Source organism: Lissotriton vulgaris, chromosome 7, assembly GCF_964263255.1.
Source record: "Lissotriton vulgaris chromosome 7, aLisVul1.2, whole genome shotgun sequence".
Classification (NCBI taxonomy): Eukaryota; Metazoa; Chordata; class Amphibia; order Caudata; family Salamandridae; genus Lissotriton; species Lissotriton vulgaris.
In genome coordinates, this window is record NC_141695.1 from 1,262,465,287 (window position 1) to 1,262,485,815 (window position 20,529).

The 20,529-nt window shown below is 44.9% G+C and overlaps 1 protein-coding gene across 1 annotated transcript; it reads right to left on the reverse strand.

Annotated features, from left to right (window-relative positions):
• Window positions 1-276: 276 nt before the first annotated feature.
• On the reverse strand, window positions 277-12,709 carry LOC147703376 (uncharacterized). Its single transcript, XM_086928914.1, has 5 exons — window positions 12,572-12,709; window positions 9,928-10,015; window positions 8,715-8,816; window positions 4,901-5,170; window positions 277-1,573 (listed from the first exon to the last, which is right to left on the reverse strand). Exons 1-5 carry the CDS (start codon window positions 12,647-12,649, stop codon window positions 819-821), a joined length of 1,293 nt encoding a protein of 430 aa, XP_086785040.1. The 5' UTR covers window positions 12,650-12,709; the 3' UTR covers window positions 277-818.
• Between the last annotated feature and the right edge of the window lie 7,820 nt (window positions 12,710-20,529).

Here is a 20,529-nt window from a genome sequence, read left to right on the forward strand (position 1 = left end):
TTAAGTGATTACTTCTGGCTATCTTGCATAGTGCCGCTGCTAATGTAATCATGTCTGCTGTGGTCACTATTACAACACTAATAATATTAGTAGCTTGGATGATTTTCATTGAACATAAGTAGCTCTTATTACAGAAAACGTTGCAGACCCCTGCTGTAACGCCTGTGAGTCCGCAGGGGCAGGACTTGGGCATGCTACATGGGTCTGAGGTTCAGTATCTGCTGGTTCTGTGAAATAAGTGCTCTATGATCATGAAGAAAGTACTCTAGAATCTGATTGTGCATGTTTAGTTTTATTTTGACGATGTATTATACAAATAGAAAATAAATAGCCCTGATTCCTGGAACGATCAGTCAGAAGCAAAGTTATCTCCAACTGATGTGAGGCTTGTGGATCAATGTCGGGCACCAGGTAGGCTAGGTAGTAAATCCATATCTTAACAAATATGCACGTTAATCTTCAAGTGATGTTAAGTAATATGGATCAGCTCTTTACATTGTTCTTGTGTGTGGAGGTTCACTGCGAGAGAGCTGGTTGTCCGAGAGCTAGTGCAGATGGAAGATGTATTTCAAGTTGCCTTTCCAGCTTCTTCCCATGTACAAGCTTTGGATCAATTCCAGTACAGTCTATGTACACAGTATTCCGCATGGGGAAGATTTAAACTTGCCAGCAATTGCACATGTCACCATCACAAGTCTAGTAGAGCTGCAGGACTCCCTTGCATTCCCTCTCTCCATTGCGTAAAGGCATTAATTCAAGGCCAAGAGATCATGCAAAACATTGACTCCCTGAGAGTGGCTGTCTTGAAGGACCATCCTTCAGCACTTGGAGAAAGATCCATGTTTGCTTCTTTGATATATGAAGGAGTGAGCGAGGCACAGCCCACTGGCGGTGCGCTCTTTCTTTGCCCGGCATCGGTAGGCTCTATATTTTTGTTTCAAGAAAACTCCCAAACATACAGCACAGCATACAAGGCAGAAGCCCAGGTTGAAGGCCCAGAGCACGAGGAAGTGGACATTGTTATTCTCCCGAAAGATGAGATATAGTTCAACAAGAAATGGAGCCTCCCAGGCTATTTGTACCAATGTGGTCAGCAGGAGGGCTAGCAGACAAGGGCTGGGCCGAGCTTTCCTCCGTAGCTTCACGCCTGCTGGGGAAATGCCATGATCTGGACAACTTAAATCTATGTAGACCTTCAGGGAGATGCAAAACATGAAGAGTGAGAGAAGAGACAGGGCATACAAGGGAGGGATCCAAACGGTGGACTGCAAGATTGTTGGACTGTGTGGAGCGAGAGCTGCCTTAACATATAGTGCATCAAATGTGAGAGACAGGGAAAGGGACTTCATTGACGCCAACACCAAAATGGCAGAATAGGAGGCTCCCCACAGCCGCTCCCGCTGCCATATAGGATCAGACTCTGCCATTGCATGAAGAAACATGGGAGTGAGCACATTCAGGCACAGGAGAATGCTGTTCATGCTGACATCTTCGGGCAGCATGGGCAACAAAAGTTCATGACGGCTCTTGGAGTGGTTCCTAGTGGACTCTACTCTTGTCGTGTTTGTCATGCCTGAAAAAAGAGAAATGAAAAAATTAAGTATGCATTTACAAAATCTTCCATAAAGTTAGTCTTTAAAGTATTTTTCAGAAATCTATAGCTGGGCCACCAAGGAACGATGCAAGTGCCTATCTGGAACAGTCAAATAATTGCAACCTTGCAACTTACTATAGTATGTGTCAATATGTCGCTCGAACACATTTCAGAGGGTTTTGTTTCGATCTGTATGCACTGTAACTCCGCACTCGGGATTGTGTGAGCTTTCCCAAGATGTAAAGCAAGTGGTGGAACTAAAATGCCTGTGGCTGATCTATCTGTGCTGCTGCTTAGTCACTACATCCCAGCGGTATGCCTTTGCACCCACTACTTAAACACTTGGCTGCCTGGTCAGTATCTAAAACAGCCGTACTGTCAAACCTATTTTACCTGAAGCTCAATGCTCCTGCCATGCTGGCCTGCCTCACTGATCCTGCGTTCCTAGGACTTTCCTTTGCTCCATATGTAGTGAGATAATAATTGTCAGCTCCTCACTTTATGTTGTGGTATCGGAGCCTGTCTATTTCTGCGTGATTCATGCTTGCATTGCTCTTGCATTCTGTCAAGATGTTTTCATTAGGTACTGATGCAATTAGTAAAGTCACTCTGCCTGGCTTCAACCTTTCCTGCCCCTTGGACTGTCTTACGAATAAAGGGGACGGTGACATAAAAGGTGTACCCAGTGCCCTCCTCAGACTTACATGCGCTATTGTTTTTACAAGAAAGATGCGTCAAGTGAAGTGGACCTGATACTTCTGTACAAGGTATGTGCAGACATTCTATAAAATACCTGGCACAGGGAGGCACATACAGTCTATCAGCCAAGGGGATGAAATATTTGTTGACATGACTGCTTATTGTGGCATAACTGCCAAACAGATCTATGTCGAGTGAGAGACATCTCCATCCCTTTCCGGTAATTTTCCAACCCTTTGTGTGGCATAAAGGTGTATACTTTACATTTTAAAGGACATTTCTGAGAACGCAAAGGGCTTTTGGGACTGGGTCAAGGTGTTCCAGATTGCATGGGTGCATTAGGAAAACTGTTATAAGACTCACCACTGATTCCCTTGGTGGACTATACTCGGTGTGGCAGTCTTGCGCTCCTACCAAATCCATTCTTATTTCTATGGAAGGAAGTGTTTTGTGCTATTGTCACAAGTCTTTGAGGTTATAACCAGTGCTTACGGTATGCTGGTAATTGCCAGTGGGGGCCTCTGGCACTTATTTTTGGGGACAGGCTCCTATTTTTCCTCATTCGACATTTAGAGCAGGGGGGGTAAGGGGGTGGACAAACAAAGCAGAATGATGGAGGAAGAGAAAGAGGGTGAAACCGTCATAAAGGGAAAAGGCAGGGACCTGAAAAAGTGTGATAAAGGGGCAGAGAAGATGCCTGTGGAGTATTAAAATCTACACAGCCTTGTTATTGGGGGTGCTGCCACTGGCCACAGGCGTCTGACCAGAGTTTGGGCACCGGCACTTATTATTTTATAAATTAAGCACTAGTTATCATACAGAACCTTTCCCATCCTTCTATGCGAATGGTCCGAGAAGTATTTATAACACTGAACCTCCGCTCTAAAGGACTCATGATCCTTAACATTCTGAAAGCACGTGTTCTGCCCATGGTCGCATTTTTTATTTCCCTGTTGTTGTTAAGTATTGTAAACGCTGGTTTGCTTTGCTACTCCTGTATCTCAAGGTTTGTTCTGTTTATTGCACTTTACCAGTCCTGTGCCTAGCCTGTACTCCTCTGCCGACTCTCTGCATCTCATCTCGTATACTCCTGCAAACCTTGTTTGCTCGAGTAATAGATTTCCTGACTAGTCGGTCTGGTGAGGGTTTTTGTTCTGAGGTAGTAAGGGATAACCTATACTTCGGCTCCTTCCCAGTGAATTACTATTCCACTTTCAGGCTTTGTTGTGTTATCTTGGTCAGTCCGTGACAAACTGAGTTCGCTGTCAAGACCGTTAGGCCTTACACAAAGGTGCACTGGAAATTGGGGGTCTTATTAGCCAGCTAAGGCCCTCAAAAGAGCGGCGGAGGCATTAGGCAATTGTGAATGTTTGAAACTGAACGACCAGTGTTTTTAAGGCCAAAGGGGGTTGGCGACTTGCAGAGGGTGTGGGGGTGGGTCACATAGTTTACTTCTTCCCTTGCGCTCAGGGAATGTACTAGACCATCGTCCTGTGTTTTGTTTGGCCTTATAGACAAAGTGTTGCTCAGTAACACCTACCTTTTCATGCAGTTTGATTAATAGAATTATACAAATATATATTAAATATAAATACATTAAAATGCATTAAAGAATGTTTAGGTTTGTTAGTGTATAGTACAGGGTAGGATTTGTGCTGCCACTTCCTCAACCAAGACTGCAGAATGCTGCATTCCCAAAGGATTATTTCTGTCAACAATAAATCATTTTTTTCTACAGTACTTCTGGTCTGAATTGATCACATAACATTAGCTGGTCTTCCAGAGGGCTTCTGGTGGCAGACAAGTTCATCTGCAACTGGGAGATAACATGGTATGCCACAGTAACATTACTCTGTGCCCCATGTGAATCTTTTTGTTTTCTTAGTATGGCACTCAAGCCGAAGTGAGTATCCTTTGCTCACTTGGCATTGCAGTCGGGCTATAACTTCCAGCCATCACCTATTAGTTTTCCTCAATGCCAGCCCCTAATTGTGAAGGTATTCAAAGACATTTGTGCCTTAGTCACTGTGTCGTTAGAATCAAACTATACAAATGAGGCCTAAATAGGCCGAAACTGGCCTGGGGTAGCTTGTGTTCCTGCCTGATGGGAAGTGGCCTGGCAATTTGGGATGAACTACTTCTTTTGGAACAGGATCAAGATTGATTTGCATATGGATGGTCTCCGTCTAAAGAGGCACAGTCACCATACACCACTATAAAAAGCTAAATTCATTGTTGTAATACTCCCTCTAGTTAATGACTACAGAAACATATCTCAATGGAGGAGGGTGTCTGTGGGAGTAGTACTTGAAAGCTACCCAAGAAATAAATGGGTCAAGCTCCTTCCATTTCACCAGCTGTTTAGATTGATACGTTTGGATACTGAAGAGCAGGACAGATACTTGATCACAAATCACACCCCACATGTGGCCTAACAAAACATTCAAGGACTACCCATCTGCACCTTCCAGCCGGGCAACCTTTTGGCCTACCCACTGTCCACTCCAGCACGGTGACCAACTGTCACACCAACCTGTTCAACCTCAGCGATATTTCTGAACCTACTGGCCTCTTCTGCAAAGTGACTCTCTTATAAACCGCACTTACCAGCCTCTCCTGCAGGTATGGGCTGTTGTTCTCCTGGACTTCCGAGCTGCAGTAAAGAGATGCTTATCATCAGGAGCAGTGCAGCCAAACCGTGCAGAAGGTACTGCTGACTTTTCAGGGCTTGCAGGTGTTTTACAGCTGGATATTTCTGCAGACAGCATCCAGGAGTACCATCCATGGGAGGCGTCACCTGGCAGTCCAATTTAAGAAACAAGGATACAGAGAAAAGGAGCATGGCCACAAGGGAAAAGATGAGGAGGACCTGCACCGCTGTAGGAAGGAAAAAAACGCTCTATAAATGTTGTGTTTGATAGCATTCAGAAACATGCAGCTTAAACGGAGGTCCCTCCCATGCAATGAAGTAATGTTACTCAGTGCTACATGGTGTAATTTAATGTTACCCATAGTTAATTTACCTCTGGGTTACTCGTCACATCCACAACTTGAAAATGTGGGCTGAATCACAGGAAAAGAAAGTACAAGTGCAGCTCGAAGATTTGAAGCCATCAATACCATACATGTGCTCTCCCTCTTTGTTATGACACTAGCTAGACTCTTGCCTGATCTTGTCTTCTTTTTCTCCTCAGAGGCTATCTCATGTGCTCTTTCTAGTTCGTCCAGCAAGCGTCCTTAGGAATACTTTAAATAATCCTGGCAGAAGATCAGCATTTCGAAGGACTGGGACTGTGGAGATCCTTTTAAAGGACTTCAGAGGCTTGGGGGTTGCTCTCTACTTAGCCACAAAAAAGTCCAGTATTCTACAACGTCTTGTATACCATTTCAGAATTGACCCGTTGCTCACGCTGTAGAAGTTTAAAATGGAGACCTTGACCCAAGCCCTAGCATCCATTCACAAAGACACTTCTCTGATGTTTGCATCTACAAGATGCCAACTTCCTCATTTCCAGACTGAAAGACCTTAGACAGCTCCTCTACTTTATCACTGGAAATGGCACTCCAAAAAGACAGTCTTCCAATTGGCCTCATGGTCTAATTTTCATCAAGGACTTACTAATAGGACCAACCTGCCCCAACCGTACTGAGACTCCATCTATCCCCTAAAGGTCTGCAAATCTTCGGTTACTGAACAATCAAGCCCAAATTCTATGACATTGCAGCAAGAGGCAGCACTTTAATGAAGCAGTCCTTGACATCAGTCTGGGCCGGCAAACTATCGTCCTCTGGAGAACGTTATGGATAAATAAGTTAGGCTCGCCCACTGTCAGGCACCCAGAGAAAACCTGCACGGCAGTTCGAGGGAGCCCTACTTCTAACAACTTCTTAAGTTCATGTTGGTCTACATGACTCAGGATAATAGATACATAGGTCTTCCCATTATGCTCAGTAATAGTTTTTTAAGCAAAAAGAGCATGCGCTTATTTTCAGCTCCACAGTCCTATCTTCCTAGCCTTGTAGCAGTGAGCTCTTTTTCAAACGGGCTTCAGAAGATCTTCATCAAAGTCCCCTTTTTCTAGCCTGTATTAGAATTAATTGTTAGAAATTTAGATGAGGACTCACATCTCAGAACTAGCACTGTTCCAATATGTGCTCCAACCAGTCGTCCGAGTGCACCCTGCAGTCTATTTGGCATATTTCCTGATCCTCAAGACTCTTTATGGTCATCCTCTCTGGCTCCTCATGGTCCTCTCAGTTTTCGCATCCTCTGATTTTAGGAAGAAATGGTTCTGTGCATCTACCTATCATAGCTAAAAGTACTGTCACCGGCCATGGAATTTTGATGACTGTCCCAAAACACTGTACAATGTAAACACCATTACTAGGTGCTAATTCAACAAGGAAGAATGCACCTGCTCTATCTACCCTCTCTGACAGCAAGGCAGGAGTGTGTGTAAAGACTGTGACTCAAGAATCTTGTGTCTGCACTTTGTTTCGAGGAGGTGCAGACTGTGTAGACAGATATAGCTGAGCCCACCTTGCATACACACGTTTGACCTGAGGGACTTCGTTCCAAATTGTATTCTCATTATGTGGGGTCTCGTTCACTGTCAAGTACATTCCACTTGGTTTGATCATGACTCCTCAAGAAGAGGTGGAGTGCATTATCCTCTCACAATACCTCAGAAAATGATTGAGAAGCTCAGTCTGTGCAAAAACAAGCTTCCAAGTGGTACACCCCAGCAGATCTCTATGTTCAGCCACAGCATTCTTAATGCTCACCCCCAGAGTTAAAACCATGAACTGGGGAGGAAGGAGCTTTAGGCATAGCACCATCAGACTTTGGAATACTCTTCCTCTTGCTCTTAAGAAGATCCCATCATTGCTGCAATTCAGAAAACATCTTAAAACCTGGCTTTTTAAAAACTAATTTTTATCAATTCCTCTCGGCAGTATGAGGTCCGCAAAGCGCCTAGACACCTATGGGTAGTAGTGCGCGCTATAAATTGGCATAACATAACATGGTGATTATACGAGATGAGACATCCTATGCAGTATAATAGGAAGGCTCTCTCTCTGTAACTTTCGCGTTGGCACATATTTTGTACCTTCAGGACTAAGGAAGTATCTGTGGCTTTCCAGAGTCACGGCCTTCTATAAGAGAAATGTAAGGCAGGCATATAAACTTCTGTCTGTCTTTTGTGAGCACCTTCCTCCAATAATCCTTTTTGCTTACTAATCATCTCAGTCTTGAAACTATAAATGAGCTACACATAAGCATCACGAAGAGGTGATCACCGAAGAAAACTGATACTTCTACCCAATAACTTCCTTAGCAATAAAAGAGCTTCTTGATTACAATGCTTATGCTTATTGTCTGTTAGAGCTCCTTTGATCAAAACTCATGAAGAGGGGTGAGCTACAGAGGAGATAGCGTATGCTTAGGCAACCTGATACCAGTGGTCAGACCTTCGGGTACCAAAACACAGGTTCTCTCACAGGGTACAATTTTGCCAGTAATTGATATAGTGAAGTAACTGAGAATCAGTAGAAGTACAATTCTACCAATAAGCACCTATCCCACCCCTCCAATTAGTCTTATTTAATTTGCCACTTCGTCCTAGATAGCACCAGTGCAGTTTGTGGTGTCTCCTGACCAAGAAGGAGGTGGCAATGCTATGTTAAGCCCGTAGCTTAACAGCTAAGGTATTTCACCCCCAGCTTATTAGATACGGCTCAAATAGATCCTGGTATAATGATCACTCCTGAACTCCCATGGTCAACAGCTCCCTTAACATTCTGTAAATTCACTATACTAGCCCAACAAAGGAATGTAACGCCCTGTGCTTGGTCACCATAACTCTTTGAGTTAAATGTTTGTATGGTCACTGTCCTGCCGCAATGTACTTAACAGAAACCTCTGTTCTAGACATTCCACCATAACAGTGAAGCTGAAAAAGTATCAAGGAAAGAATAAAAATGCAAACCTTTTTTTTGCCAGTGCTTTACGTTCTAGTCCAATTTCCTAACATTTGGGACATATTGGGAAAACCGCAGATTTCAGACAGGGTTTGACACAGCAGCTCTGTCTAGGAGTCACCATTCCCATAGCCACTCAGTACAAAGAGGAATAGAGCTCCAGCAAATATCCAGGACATGGCCAGCTGAGTAAATACAGGTTCCCCAATGTTAGACTAGTGACTAGCCTGCCATCTGACAGAGGAATTTTCAACCCATAGAGGGGTTTGCAGGCCCCCCATGTGACTGAATAAAGCAAATGGACAGTGAATTGGCCTAAGACAACATTATGCACCTCTAACAAGAAGCAAAGGTAAATAACGAAATTGGCTGCTTCCATGAACTCTATATATGAAGAGTCTCTACTTCCCCTCTGTAGTACTCAGTTCACAGTACGTACCTGTGATGATGTGGTCCTCTGACTGCGACTGTAGTTTTGTGAAACAGTTGTAAGCCAGGTACAGGTGGAAAGGCCACGCCAACAGAAGATACCAGAGAGCTCCTGCAGAAAAAGAGACCACAAGCTTCAGAGTGTGATATCATCAGTTTCCAAACTGGGATTGTACGTGTGCTGTTTGCATCTAAAGATACACAAATAGGGTATTGTGTCATTGTATATAGATAGGATGTCATATGCTTTGTGATATAAAGCTAGAGTGCTTAATTTGTCATTATATACAGATAGGGTGTTGTGTGTACAGATCGGGTGCCTTACATCTCATTTTTTACACGTTCTTATGTGTATATTCTTATGAAGTACATCTAGTGTGTTGTTTTATCATGATAAACATGTAGGATGTATGTGTCCTTGTAAGCTATAATAGTGGCTGAGATGTCATAATAGTCAAAGAGTTTGCGCCCTGTGTCATTATATACATATAGGATGATGTTAGTCGTGATAACCAGATATGGTGTTGAGTATGAAAAGATTCTTGGTGCCAGCCTGTTTCCTGTGTCTCACTGGTGGGTGGTATTTTGTACGTGGCGCGGGTTACATATGGGTTGCTGTATGCCACCTTATCTACAGATTGGATGCTGCATATCATATTTTATAGCGGGATAGAGTGATGCATGGATCATTTTGTACAAATAGGGTGCTGTACAGACAGGGATTGTATGTCCCATGGTATACATCTAGGGTGCAATATGCTCCTGATGTACAGGTAGGAGGATCCTTTTTACGTCATATTCTGAGTCATGATGTTTAAATAAGCTGCTGACTAATGAGTTGCACTAGGCATCCAGATAGTTTTCCCCTTTGCCTCACTGATGTGCAGTGCCTTTGCCTAAGTGATGGTCATAGGCAAAATGCTATTTGTATAGCATAAACAGATATGGTGCCCGGCGCCTGCTTACATATTGAGTGGGTAAGGCATACCTCATTTTATATTGATAGGGTGCTGCCTGTGTTCTGGTATACAGACAGGGTGCTGTCCTGTCGAGATGTACAGATATGGAGTTGTACACACATACTGCTTTGCGTATTATGATGTACTCCTGATATACAGAAGATGTTGTGGCTGTCATGGTTTGTAGTGAGGCTTGTAAATGTATATGGAACGGAGTTATCCATGTCACCATTCCCTCACCCTTAGTTAATCCCAGTGTCTTACCGATGTAAGGTGTTGTGCCCCTCAGGTCCCACTGAAGTCGCACTCTCTGCTTAGGCGGATTGGCCAGGGTCAGGAGCTTATCAGAAAACTGAAAAAGAGAGACAGTGAGAGTTCCTGTTCGCCAACATCACATCTCAGCCGTGGGACCTCTCCCAGACAAAATCTTCCTCGCCCACAAGTCCTAACCCTTCCCCCGTGCTCACCACCACCTCCCTCGAGTTCTGCCCCTGCCAGTAAAACAAACAGCGTGTAAATCAAAGAAATTGGGCTCAGAAGCTGAAGAGGTTCTATGGTATTTGTAAAATCCGTATTAGAAGGCAGTGACTTGTATGAATCATCACCGCTCTCACATAATCATAAAGAATAAGACAGCTTTGTGAAACAGGTTTAAAAGAAATTAGAGCTCTAATTGGAAATATGGGCCGAAGTAGTTCGATTTAGTTCAGTGGGTGGTTGGTGCAGGGGTGGTGGCCATGCATAGCTAAGTAAAAGACTAAATAAAACCTCTACTTTGATATGGGGGTTTATTGGATAAAGGGTCCCTTGCTTGCCACTTGAGAACGTGCTCCCCTGTCCTGTTTATTACCCCCCCCCCTCCCCCCCGCTGTGCAAGCTCGCCATGGGGCCTCCCTGTTACATGACTGAAACCAGAGTGGTGCTTGGGAAGACATATAGGTCAGGTGTCCTCTATAGAAGGTTACAATCCCGTGGGTGGAAGTGTCAGATTACTTCCTTTGTAGTTGCCCGTAATTCCCAAGCCATGGCACTCCTAGCCGGCCACTTCTTCCTGATGTAAGTGCCTCACAAAGAATTTGGCCTGCTTTGTGTCCTAATACACACCTGCGACTTATCCAGGTGGAACCATTTCAGAAAAGGTTAATTTTGTCCACGGCCCTGGTATGTGCCAATCATGCAGTGAGAGTTGAGTGCGCTACAGGGGTGTATGCGCATCCCTGTGGTGGGCACACTTATTCGGGTTCTATGTGTGGGTGACACGATAGACTCCAAAAGATTTGAATGCAAAGTTCCAATGGTGAAGTTCTAGTAATTTATTTGAAGATTTTCATTTCGTGATTTCATTTTTCTTTTCAACATGATCATTAAGTCATCAATTCAATCAACATTAGGCTCGCTCCGATGCATTTCGGACTAACCAAGTCCTTTATCAAGGAGCACTGTAACAAAAGATACGGAAAAATAACCCAAATCAATAAAGTAGCATAACTAGCATAAATAATACGCATGGGTGAATGGGTGGTACAACCACATGCTGCCCACTGTGATGTCCTAGTGGGAAAACGTGAAGATTGCAGGATGTGTAGCGCACTCAACTCTCTTGACATTTACAGACGCACCGGAACAGTTGCGTCACCTGTAGGAGCACCTTCAAATTCATCATCATAAACTTTACCATCTTTGATACCACATCACAACTTAAGTAGTGCGCCGTGCCTACACCTGTTTCCCAATCATGCAGTGGTCATGTGGAATCTGATTGGATACGTCCTCTAAATGTGATGTGTGCTAGAGGGCTACTTGGTATACCAAGGGGTTAATACTGTCCAGTTTGGCCACCACTTTGCCCCAAAATTCTTCACTGACCAAGGAAAGTACTGTAGAGCCATAGCTTGGAGGAACGTCTAAGTTCTGTGGCTAGGCTCTGCTGACTGGTGTTACCTATCTGGTAATTGAGTCTGGGTTCTGATTCTTGCTAGAAGCACTAGAAGTGCCATGCCTGCTGAGACATACGTTAGCTGGACTGCACTCAAGAGTAGATTGGCGTTTAATTTCGTTAAGTCTGGAACAATTGGTAACTTGCCATACTTAGGACACGCATGAACCACATTTTCACAGGTCATTTCACCGAGGGATCCTGATGGACTGCAGACTCAGTCACTTAACGCAAGAGCCTCAAGCCTAATAGGAACCAAGGACCCTCCCAGCCTTGAACCCAGAACTTGAATACCTCACTCCCACAGTTGTCCAGAGAAGTACAGCCTTACACAGGATACTTGGGAATCGCATTCATGCAGGACAAACTGTACAAGGATCCACACGCCATAGGTATGGAACAACAGCATACAGATGCAAACACACCACACAATGACTGCACACGCACACAGTTCCACCTCACACAACCACGACTCTCCGACCCCATACAAGCAGCACACGAACACCCCCGAAACAAACCTCATCACTTATAGACCCCAGCACATAAGCATATCAACATAACACACATACAGAAACACACCGCACACCAAATATACATGCAACAAACACAAAGGGGGACTCAAAGTGCGTAGGTGAGGTTATCTGCGTTTTCAAGGCTACCTAAAGTGATAAAATGATAATAATTTAGGTGAGTTTGACTTTTGAGGAAATGAATGTGCTCAGACCGCACGCTTGTGTCTAGAGGGTCTTGCACAGCTGAGCCATGTTTTTGCCCAAGGCCTTCAAGTTCACAAAGCCATACCAAGGGGCGGCACAGAATAATGGAGCCACTGTAGTTAACACCAAATATTCACAATCGTTTTTACATGATTCTTCTGTCTCAACACAAACCCGTGGCAAGGGTCCATGCATGGGCAGCAGGGCGCGTTGCTTCTGGTTGAAGCAGTGACTACAGGTTCGGTGGAGTACTTACCTTGCTTGGGCCGATGAGAAGCACTGTGGACCCGGATCCCGTCTCCTCGTGCACAGCGGCCTCCTTGGTGCTCTGCATGGAAGCTGCGGGGAAACCACGCGACGGGGCTGAGGCCTGAGGAATCCGGCGGGAGAGGACAGAGTCTGCAGGTGTTCTGGGCGGGCGGCGGGCCGGAACTGAGGTAACAGGAACTACTACCGCGGGCCCCGCCTCCTTTGGGACCGTTGGTTCTGAGGACAGAGGCGCCTGGTGGGCCACGCGAGCCGCTCCTCAGCTGGTGCTCGGGGTGAGGCTGAGTGTGAGAGCGGCAGCTGGGCTGCCTCGTTGTGGTGTTGTGAGTCCCTTCTCTGGGCTGCTGTGTGGGTCTCGCTGCCACCCCTGACTACTCACTGCACTCTCCCGCGCTCCCCTTGCGCTGCGGTGAGGGTGTGTGAGTCAAGTGTCCCGGAGGGTGGCTCTGAGCTTGCCCAAGGATGAAACTGTTGCTTCAAGGCCACACTTCGGACATTTATATTAAGCCGGGACTCGCCTGCTCCTTATCTCCCGGGCGATGTCGCACAAAAACCGGACTAAAGGGGTCTTATCGGCAGTTACTGATCAATAGCCGCACAATGAGTCGGGCTGAGGGACTCTCTTCGGGGTTATCTGTGTGTGGGGATAGAGTGGGCCCCTTGTTCTCAGAATCCCAGACAAGCCTCTCACGAGGTGAGGAGATTAGAGGTGCGTCCAGAGATGAGCAGATCATCGCCAGTGGGGCTCCCTGATGGCATTTACAGCAGGTATTAGGGTCCACAGTTTGCCTGCATCATCGCGGGAATATCAGTCTGCAACTTATTCTCTCCTGATATTTGAGTTTTCAAAACTCCCTGCTGACCTTTGAGTACCCTTCTTTTTGTCCTCAAAGGGCCTGGCGTCAGAGCACCGTGTTCCTGTGACCAGAGCTAAGAATCCGATCCGGCATTGTTGGTCTGCCCTCCCTCCTATACAGACAGCCTTGAAACTCGCTGCAGGCTTAGAATTGATACGACAGTAAACTACTAAACTAGGCCCAGGCCGATTTCCTTTGCAATGGAACACCTCTCCTCAACCCAGGCCAGACTCATGACCACTGCCTGAGGCAGCACAGCAAGTGCTGGCTGCTGAGTGTATCCAACACTATTGAGCTACAGTGTCTGCTTGCCCACACAGGAGCAATACTTGTGTGTGACATTGGAATTTTAGTGCAGTTATGTGGACAGCAGCACTAACATGTTTTAGAGTAACTCCTAATGCATGGTACCTGGCAGTGAAATAGCTCCTATGAAAGTGGGATGAAGATGGATTCAAAATGATTTGGGGTCTAATCTGCAGCCTCCGAATAACCTGTTCTGTTATTTTACTTATGTGTCTGTTTTATCTGGTTATCTGGAGTGCACTTCTTACATTTCCTACCATCCTTTCAGCTTCTTCTGCCACAAACTAACTCAGGACAAGATTGTGCACTCAAGTGACCCATTTATTCGCCTACCCATTCATACATTCCTTCATCCACTTACTAACTCATACATACTCAGCCATTCTCCCATCTGCTTGCTCACTCATTTGTCCTCATGTACTTAGTAATCACTACATGCACTCAGTTATTCCTTGATCCATTTACTAATCTATCCAAGTAGCCCTCGTACATACTCATTCAGCCACACCTTTCATTCACCTACGCGCTCACACATGTACCTCATCTCCTCTTGCAATCAAGCAACCATCCATCCGTGAACTTGCTCATCTATCCATCTATGCTCACCCATTAATACATTCTCGCAACCATTCACACATCCCCCTAAAGACACTTAACTGCAGAGAATCACCAATCATTGAAAAAAACACATTCAAATAAAAAGACAGACTTATGGCCTTTATTAATGTTTGCATCAATTAAATTGTCATTTTGTAAATCACTTTTATCGCCCTTATTTTAAAGTGCTTAATGTTTATACAGAATACATTATAGTAGGATGCCTATAGCAACAGAAAGGACACAGAGACCCTGGTTCGGATCAGTCAGTTCCTAGTGTATGCAACGTGGGCCAATTAGAGTACCAGCAGCACCAAGTGGACGTTATTAGGTGTACACGAGTGGTGATCCTTTTGACAAAAGTGTGGCTATAAAGGATACCACCCCCACCCTGACCAGCCTACCGGAATCCCATAACGTCTAGGGTATCAGCAGAACTTGGGAATTAGAAGCCCAGCTAGGATTCACTTATCTTTTTTAAAGTAGGTGTCACTCTTGCATTGCCACCTCGGGTCCACCTGATACTTCGGCCATGATTATAGGCATCCACTAGCCCTGAAGAATACCCCAGACCTTTTAGGCTAATCATTGAGGGCAGAAACATGTTGGCAAATAAAAGACGGGATGAGCCATTTTGCTTTATGCTACCCATCAAATGAGGTGTTTTAATATACCCAGGGTACTCACTAATAAAGTTGACAACCAAGGAATCCTGAGGTAGTTTTAGATTATCTGGATCCCACTTCTATCCAGTAGTTTTATGTACCGCCAAGTCTTCGCAGAGGTTGTTTCCACCCTGGTGATACCACCTTACCAGGGTGGGGAGAGGATGCCGATGATGAAGCATGACACTACTATGTGTGTGTGTGTGTGTGAGGCATCCTCTTCCATTAAGGATGGCCTTCCCTCTCTAATTGGCCCCACGTTGCATACAGTAGGAATTGACTGATCCAATCCAGGGTCTCTCTGTTTCTATAGGCATCCTACTTTAATGTGTTCTGTATATCCTGTCTTTAGAGGAATGTAGGGTGATTTTGCTCCTCCACCTCTTCTGTGTGGTTCAGTGGTTATTGTTTAGTCAAAGATCTGCTGCTGCATTTAGAAGGTCCTATTTTAGCACGGGAGGAGCAGGCACAGTACGCACCCCTCGGTCACGGTGATATTATCTGCCATACAACCTAGAAGCTTTGAGGGCACAGAATGGAGAGCAGGTTGGACGGCGACTGTTAGATATAAGGTTTCTGGTTGGTAGAGGTATCCACCCTGTCATAGCAGGAACCACAGTCCTAGTCAGACCACACACCACACTCTAAATCATCCTGTGCTCACCCTCTGGTACCTTGGCACAGAGCAGTCAGGCTTTACTTAAGAGTCAATTTGAACAGTATTTGTGCTGCACTTCATACTACAGCACATAAGAAAACACCACAGAAAGACCACACGCCAGGTTTGAAAATTAGATTATGATTTTATAAAGAAAACAAGACGAAAACAACCAAAATCCAATGTGTAGAAGTTGAGATATGATTTTTTAAGATAAAATGCAAAAATCACACTTAGAAGCAAATAGTGCTCAAAGAGTTAATTGGATGCACTGGAGCAGGGCAAAGGCAAGAGTTCAGACTGCCTGCAATGCAGAGCAGGCTGGCTGTAGGGCCCATTCAGGGACTCTTGAGCAAAAGTACCTTAATCCTTGTTGCAGCATAAGATGTGTTGATGATACCAAGCAGTTGGGGTGTTGGGCCGGAGTTCTCCAAGCAACTGCTGCGATGCGTTAGTAATGTTGAGCGAGCGAGGGGCCGGGTTAAACCACGCTGGAGGTGTGATGCGTCGATCTTCTCCACGATGTGGTGGTAATGTGGTGGTTCCGGTTGCGATGCAGCAGCTCCAAGTGTGATGCGTTTTCTGTTTTCCGCAACAGTGGCAATGCGCCAATTCTGCTCTTGCAGGAGAGGATGCGTTGGTTCAACTGGAAAAAAAACCCGAGCCCACTTCCATGGATCTAGGACTGGATTGGAACCACTTGGTAGGACAGACACACAAGCAAGGTCTAAGTCAGCTGTGTCCTTGAGACTTAGGCAACAAGAGGCAAGTCCCTGGAGTTGGTCTAGGATCAAGTGATGGAGGTCCAGTCCTCTTCATCTAGCAAGGGAACTGCAGGCAGCAGGGCAGCTCAGCAAGTTAAGAACACAGCAAGGCAAAGTCCAGTGAAACAGCAGAATGGCAGTCCTTTTAGCAGCACAGCAGTTCTTATTTCTAGTAGAGTAGTCACATGTCCAGAAGTGTACTGATTTAGTAGGGCCAGAGGTCCAGTACTTATACCCACTGGGGCCTTTCATTTGGGGGAGACTTCAAAGAAAGCTTTGTAGTGCACAGAGACTCTCCCTTCCTGCCATGGCTCCAGACACACCACAGGAGGAAGGTAACCAATCCTTTGTGTGGGTACAGGGCCCAGCCCTTTCAGCTGTGTCATCATTAATATCAATGGGGCAACCCGGTTATGCACAGAACCTGGGGATAGTTACTTTAAGCGAACAGCGGTTCTACACAATTTGTCGAGAACCTTTCTTATTTTATACCCAACAATGTGAGATCTCCAATGAATGGTATGTAAAAAGTCACAAAAATAATTCTCCCAACAGCTAAAGTAAATGTGAAACAAACCACTACCAATTAGTGAGATGTGGTTAATTGTATATATTATAAAGACTTACTTGGTTACATTAAATAAAGTAATCCAGGACATATACACACAGGAGACTAATCAGTATTATTACACAAGGGAACACAATGAAATCACAGTGAGTGGGTACACACAATTACACACATTAATCACAAAGACAATAGAATCAGAACAAAAAGTGAACATATATAACATACTCAATTTATATCAGCGTTATATCGTTATATTCTCGTGGAATAGCCCTAACTTAGACAAAAATCGTAATTGATAGATATAAATTTGATTTCCATGTACGTCGACATTTCAACTCCTTACAAGCAGTGTGAAGTTCATAAACATCACCATGGGGTTTTCATCAGGACTAAGAACAAGTTGTGTAATGCCGTGTAGAGTCAAATATGCAGACCTCGTCTTTAATGGGAGATTGTCATAGTCCTCTGTGAAAATTCTGGTGTAGAAGGGCACTGCATGCTCCCTTGGCGGTCTTCGGCGTCAGATGTGGAGGTAATAATAATAATCCACATTTGTAAAGCGCAGAATCACCCGTAAGGGTCTCAGGCTCTGGGGGCCGTCGGGAAGATCAAGGAAGCTATTGCCCAGAGTCACATGGTGCTGGGCTAATCTGTCGCCAGTGCCGGGGATTGAACCGTGATCCCCAGATTCCGTAGTCAGTCGCCCTAGCCGCAGCGCCACACCTCTTCACCTATTGTCATTGAGGTGTCAATGACAATAAATTACGTTGACTCCTGTCTTAAAAAACATGGCCCGTCACCTCCGTTAACAATAAATAAGAAGTTTCCAAGTACATACAGACTCTGGCTCGGTGTGCTCGGATTATAAAGGAGAAGAAATCTCTGATTGAATTGTTGATAAGGCCTAATTAGATTTAAACTGAGCTGATTGCCTCCGTATGTCCAATTTTAAAAAAGTCAGGAGCAACCTTGCTACTTTGACTGCTCCGGCGGGTCAGGCTCGGAGTGGAATGTAAAAAACGTCTTCTTGGCTTGTGTCTGCTCAGGATAGCCCACCTGCATGCCGATGATCACTCAGACACACCCACTTCTCGTTTGTGTGCGACTGTCTAGGGGGAATGCAAGAAGCCAGCTGTCAGTCACCCCGGACTTGTATTCCAGAGACAGGCAAAAAACACCAAATGGCTAAAGAAGTAAATACCAACTTTCTTAAAGTTACATTTGCTAAACAGGAATTTAAAATACAACTGCACCATAAGTTATAATTTTTAATTGTGAGTTCAGTGACACTAAACTTGAAAAGCCTCTCACAACTCCGAGTTACAGGTAAAAGGTGTTAGAGGGTAATCACAATGCCATCTTATGGGAGAGATAAGCCTTGCAGTAGTGAAAAAACGAAATTGGGAGTTTTTCACCACCAAGAAATGCAAAGTTTAAAGCATATGTCCTGCCTTTTAAATACACTACACTCTGCCCTGTGGTTTATACAGGGCCTCTCCTAGGGGTGACCTATATGTATAAAAAGGGAAGGTTTAGGCCTGGCACAAGGGTTTACTTGCTAGGTCAAAAAGGCAGTGTGAAACTGCTCACACAGACTCTGCAGTGGCAGGCCTGAGACATGGTTAAGGGGTTACTTATATGTGTGGCACAATCAGTGCTGCAGGCACACTAGTAGCATTTAGTTTTCAGGCCCTGGGCACATGTAGTGCACTTTATTAGGGACTTATAAGTAAATTAAATATGCCAATCGGGGATGAACCAGTATTACCATGCTGATGGGAGAGAACACAAGCACTTTAGCACTGGTTAGAAGTGGTAAAGTGCACATAGCCCTAAAGCCAGTAAAACAAGATCAGAAAAATGGATGGAGGCATGAGACTTAGCAGCACACATTCCTCACAACCTCACTTCCTCGTAGAGCGACCGAATGACCACTCAAGCCCCAGCTTGAAGAAAAGCTTTCGGAGACTACAAGTACTCCTGACTCCGATATAAAGATGGGGATGAGCGTTTTTTTCTTCTTCTAATCAGTCCTGTGTCCAGCTAAGCAGATCAAGCATTAACATGAGATGCAATACATTTTTCAGTGAGCGCTCTTTATAGGTTTATCTGTTCAGAAAGCAATGCTCCAATACTTTCTGGTCGAGTATATATAAAACTACAGAAGAAATGGCCCAACACTGTTCAGCATGAACTTAACCCGAAGCCACACAACTAAAGGTGACGCATCCGAGCCACCCAGCCAGCTGCGTCCAAGATTGGTAAAAGACCACTTCGTACAGTCACTCACGGAGCCTGGCTCGGCTTGATGTGGGTTATAATAATTATTTCCAGCCCTCGCAGCACCTACAGAGATGATGTGTGAAGAAATAGTAAACAAGATGGAAACACTAATATATTTGTGAGATAAAGCACACTTTCCTTTGGCCAGCACAGCGCACTCGCTGCCTGTGTGCTCACTGCTTAAATGTAGCTCCTCGAGGAGCCCGCCTCATGGGGGTTTAGTGACGCTATAATGCATGAGCAATGCATTTAAGTGCAGTGATGTGGACATCAGCACTAAAATGTGTTAGTCTAACGCCTGATGCGTGGTACTTGGCAGGGCTGCTCAGAACACCCCTTACTTCTGAAATCCTTTACCAGATCAGTACTTAGAGCACACCATACCACAGCTTAGAAATCCAAGTAGAACCTTGCCAAAATGTCATTTCTTATTTGCCCTAGAACTCTCCCCCCTCCTCCTGATTTCAGAGTTTGCCGCAGCCCTCCTCCAAGTTTTAGACCTGCCTGGTGGAGATCTCTGTGCCTTTGGCAGAGACACCACCATAACAGTAAATTTACTGAGTGGCTGTTGTGTTTCATGCAGCTGCTCAACAAACACTTTTTAAAAAAAACAAAACACTAATGGTCCTGTTACCCTGGGAGTTTTCTCCCAGAGAGTGGGGATAATTGTTTATTTTTATTTTAGGACCGATAGACTTTTCCTGATGGTCCTGAACAGGAAAAAGAATAACAGAATGCCTGCTGTAAATAGGGCCAACCATATGAGGTACTGATGTCTGAGAGGCTGTTTATCGCAGGTTTACACTGGCAGAGCCAGCCATGGATCCAGCAGCAGAACATGTGATGGATTGTCCAACTCTAAATAGATCTGGCAAGCAAACAGTTTGAGAGACAGGGTACTCTACCATGGAGAATCCTGCCCACCAAAGGCCACACTGATGAGTGATTTTCCTTCTATGTACTGACCCAGATGTACACTGCAGGTTAAAATTAAACCATAACATCAGAAAACAATGCAGCTGCCCTACTCTAGCGCCCTTCTTGCTAAAACGGGCAATTATAGCTTTGAAGCACATGACAGGGACACCTGGGCCTGGTTCTTAGTTTGATGGAAGTGTTTTCTGAGCTATGATGGAGACAAAGCCTGTTGGCGCATGAATTAGGTACTAATAGAACATCTGAGCATACACCCTGGTGTCTGGAACGTCCAAAATATATTGAGGATGGGCACCGTTATCCAGTTATAGCC

What these genes read in the sequence shown, in the direction of transcription:
- LOC147703376 (XM_086928914.1), bottom strand. Translation starts at nt 12,649, where the DNA reads ATGCAGAGCACCAAGGAGGCCGCTGTGCACGAGGAGACGGGATCCGGG. An exon ending in TTCTCATCGGCCCAAGCAAG is followed by an intron (nt 10,016 to 12,571) that starts GTAAGTACTCCA and finishes TCTCTTTTTCAG; the next exon opens with TTTTCTGATAAGCTCCTGAC. An exon ending in GGGCACAACACCTTACATCG is followed by an intron (nt 8,817 to 9,927) that starts GTAAGACACTGG and finishes CTTTTTCTGCAG; the next exon opens with GAGCTCTCTGGTATCTTCTG.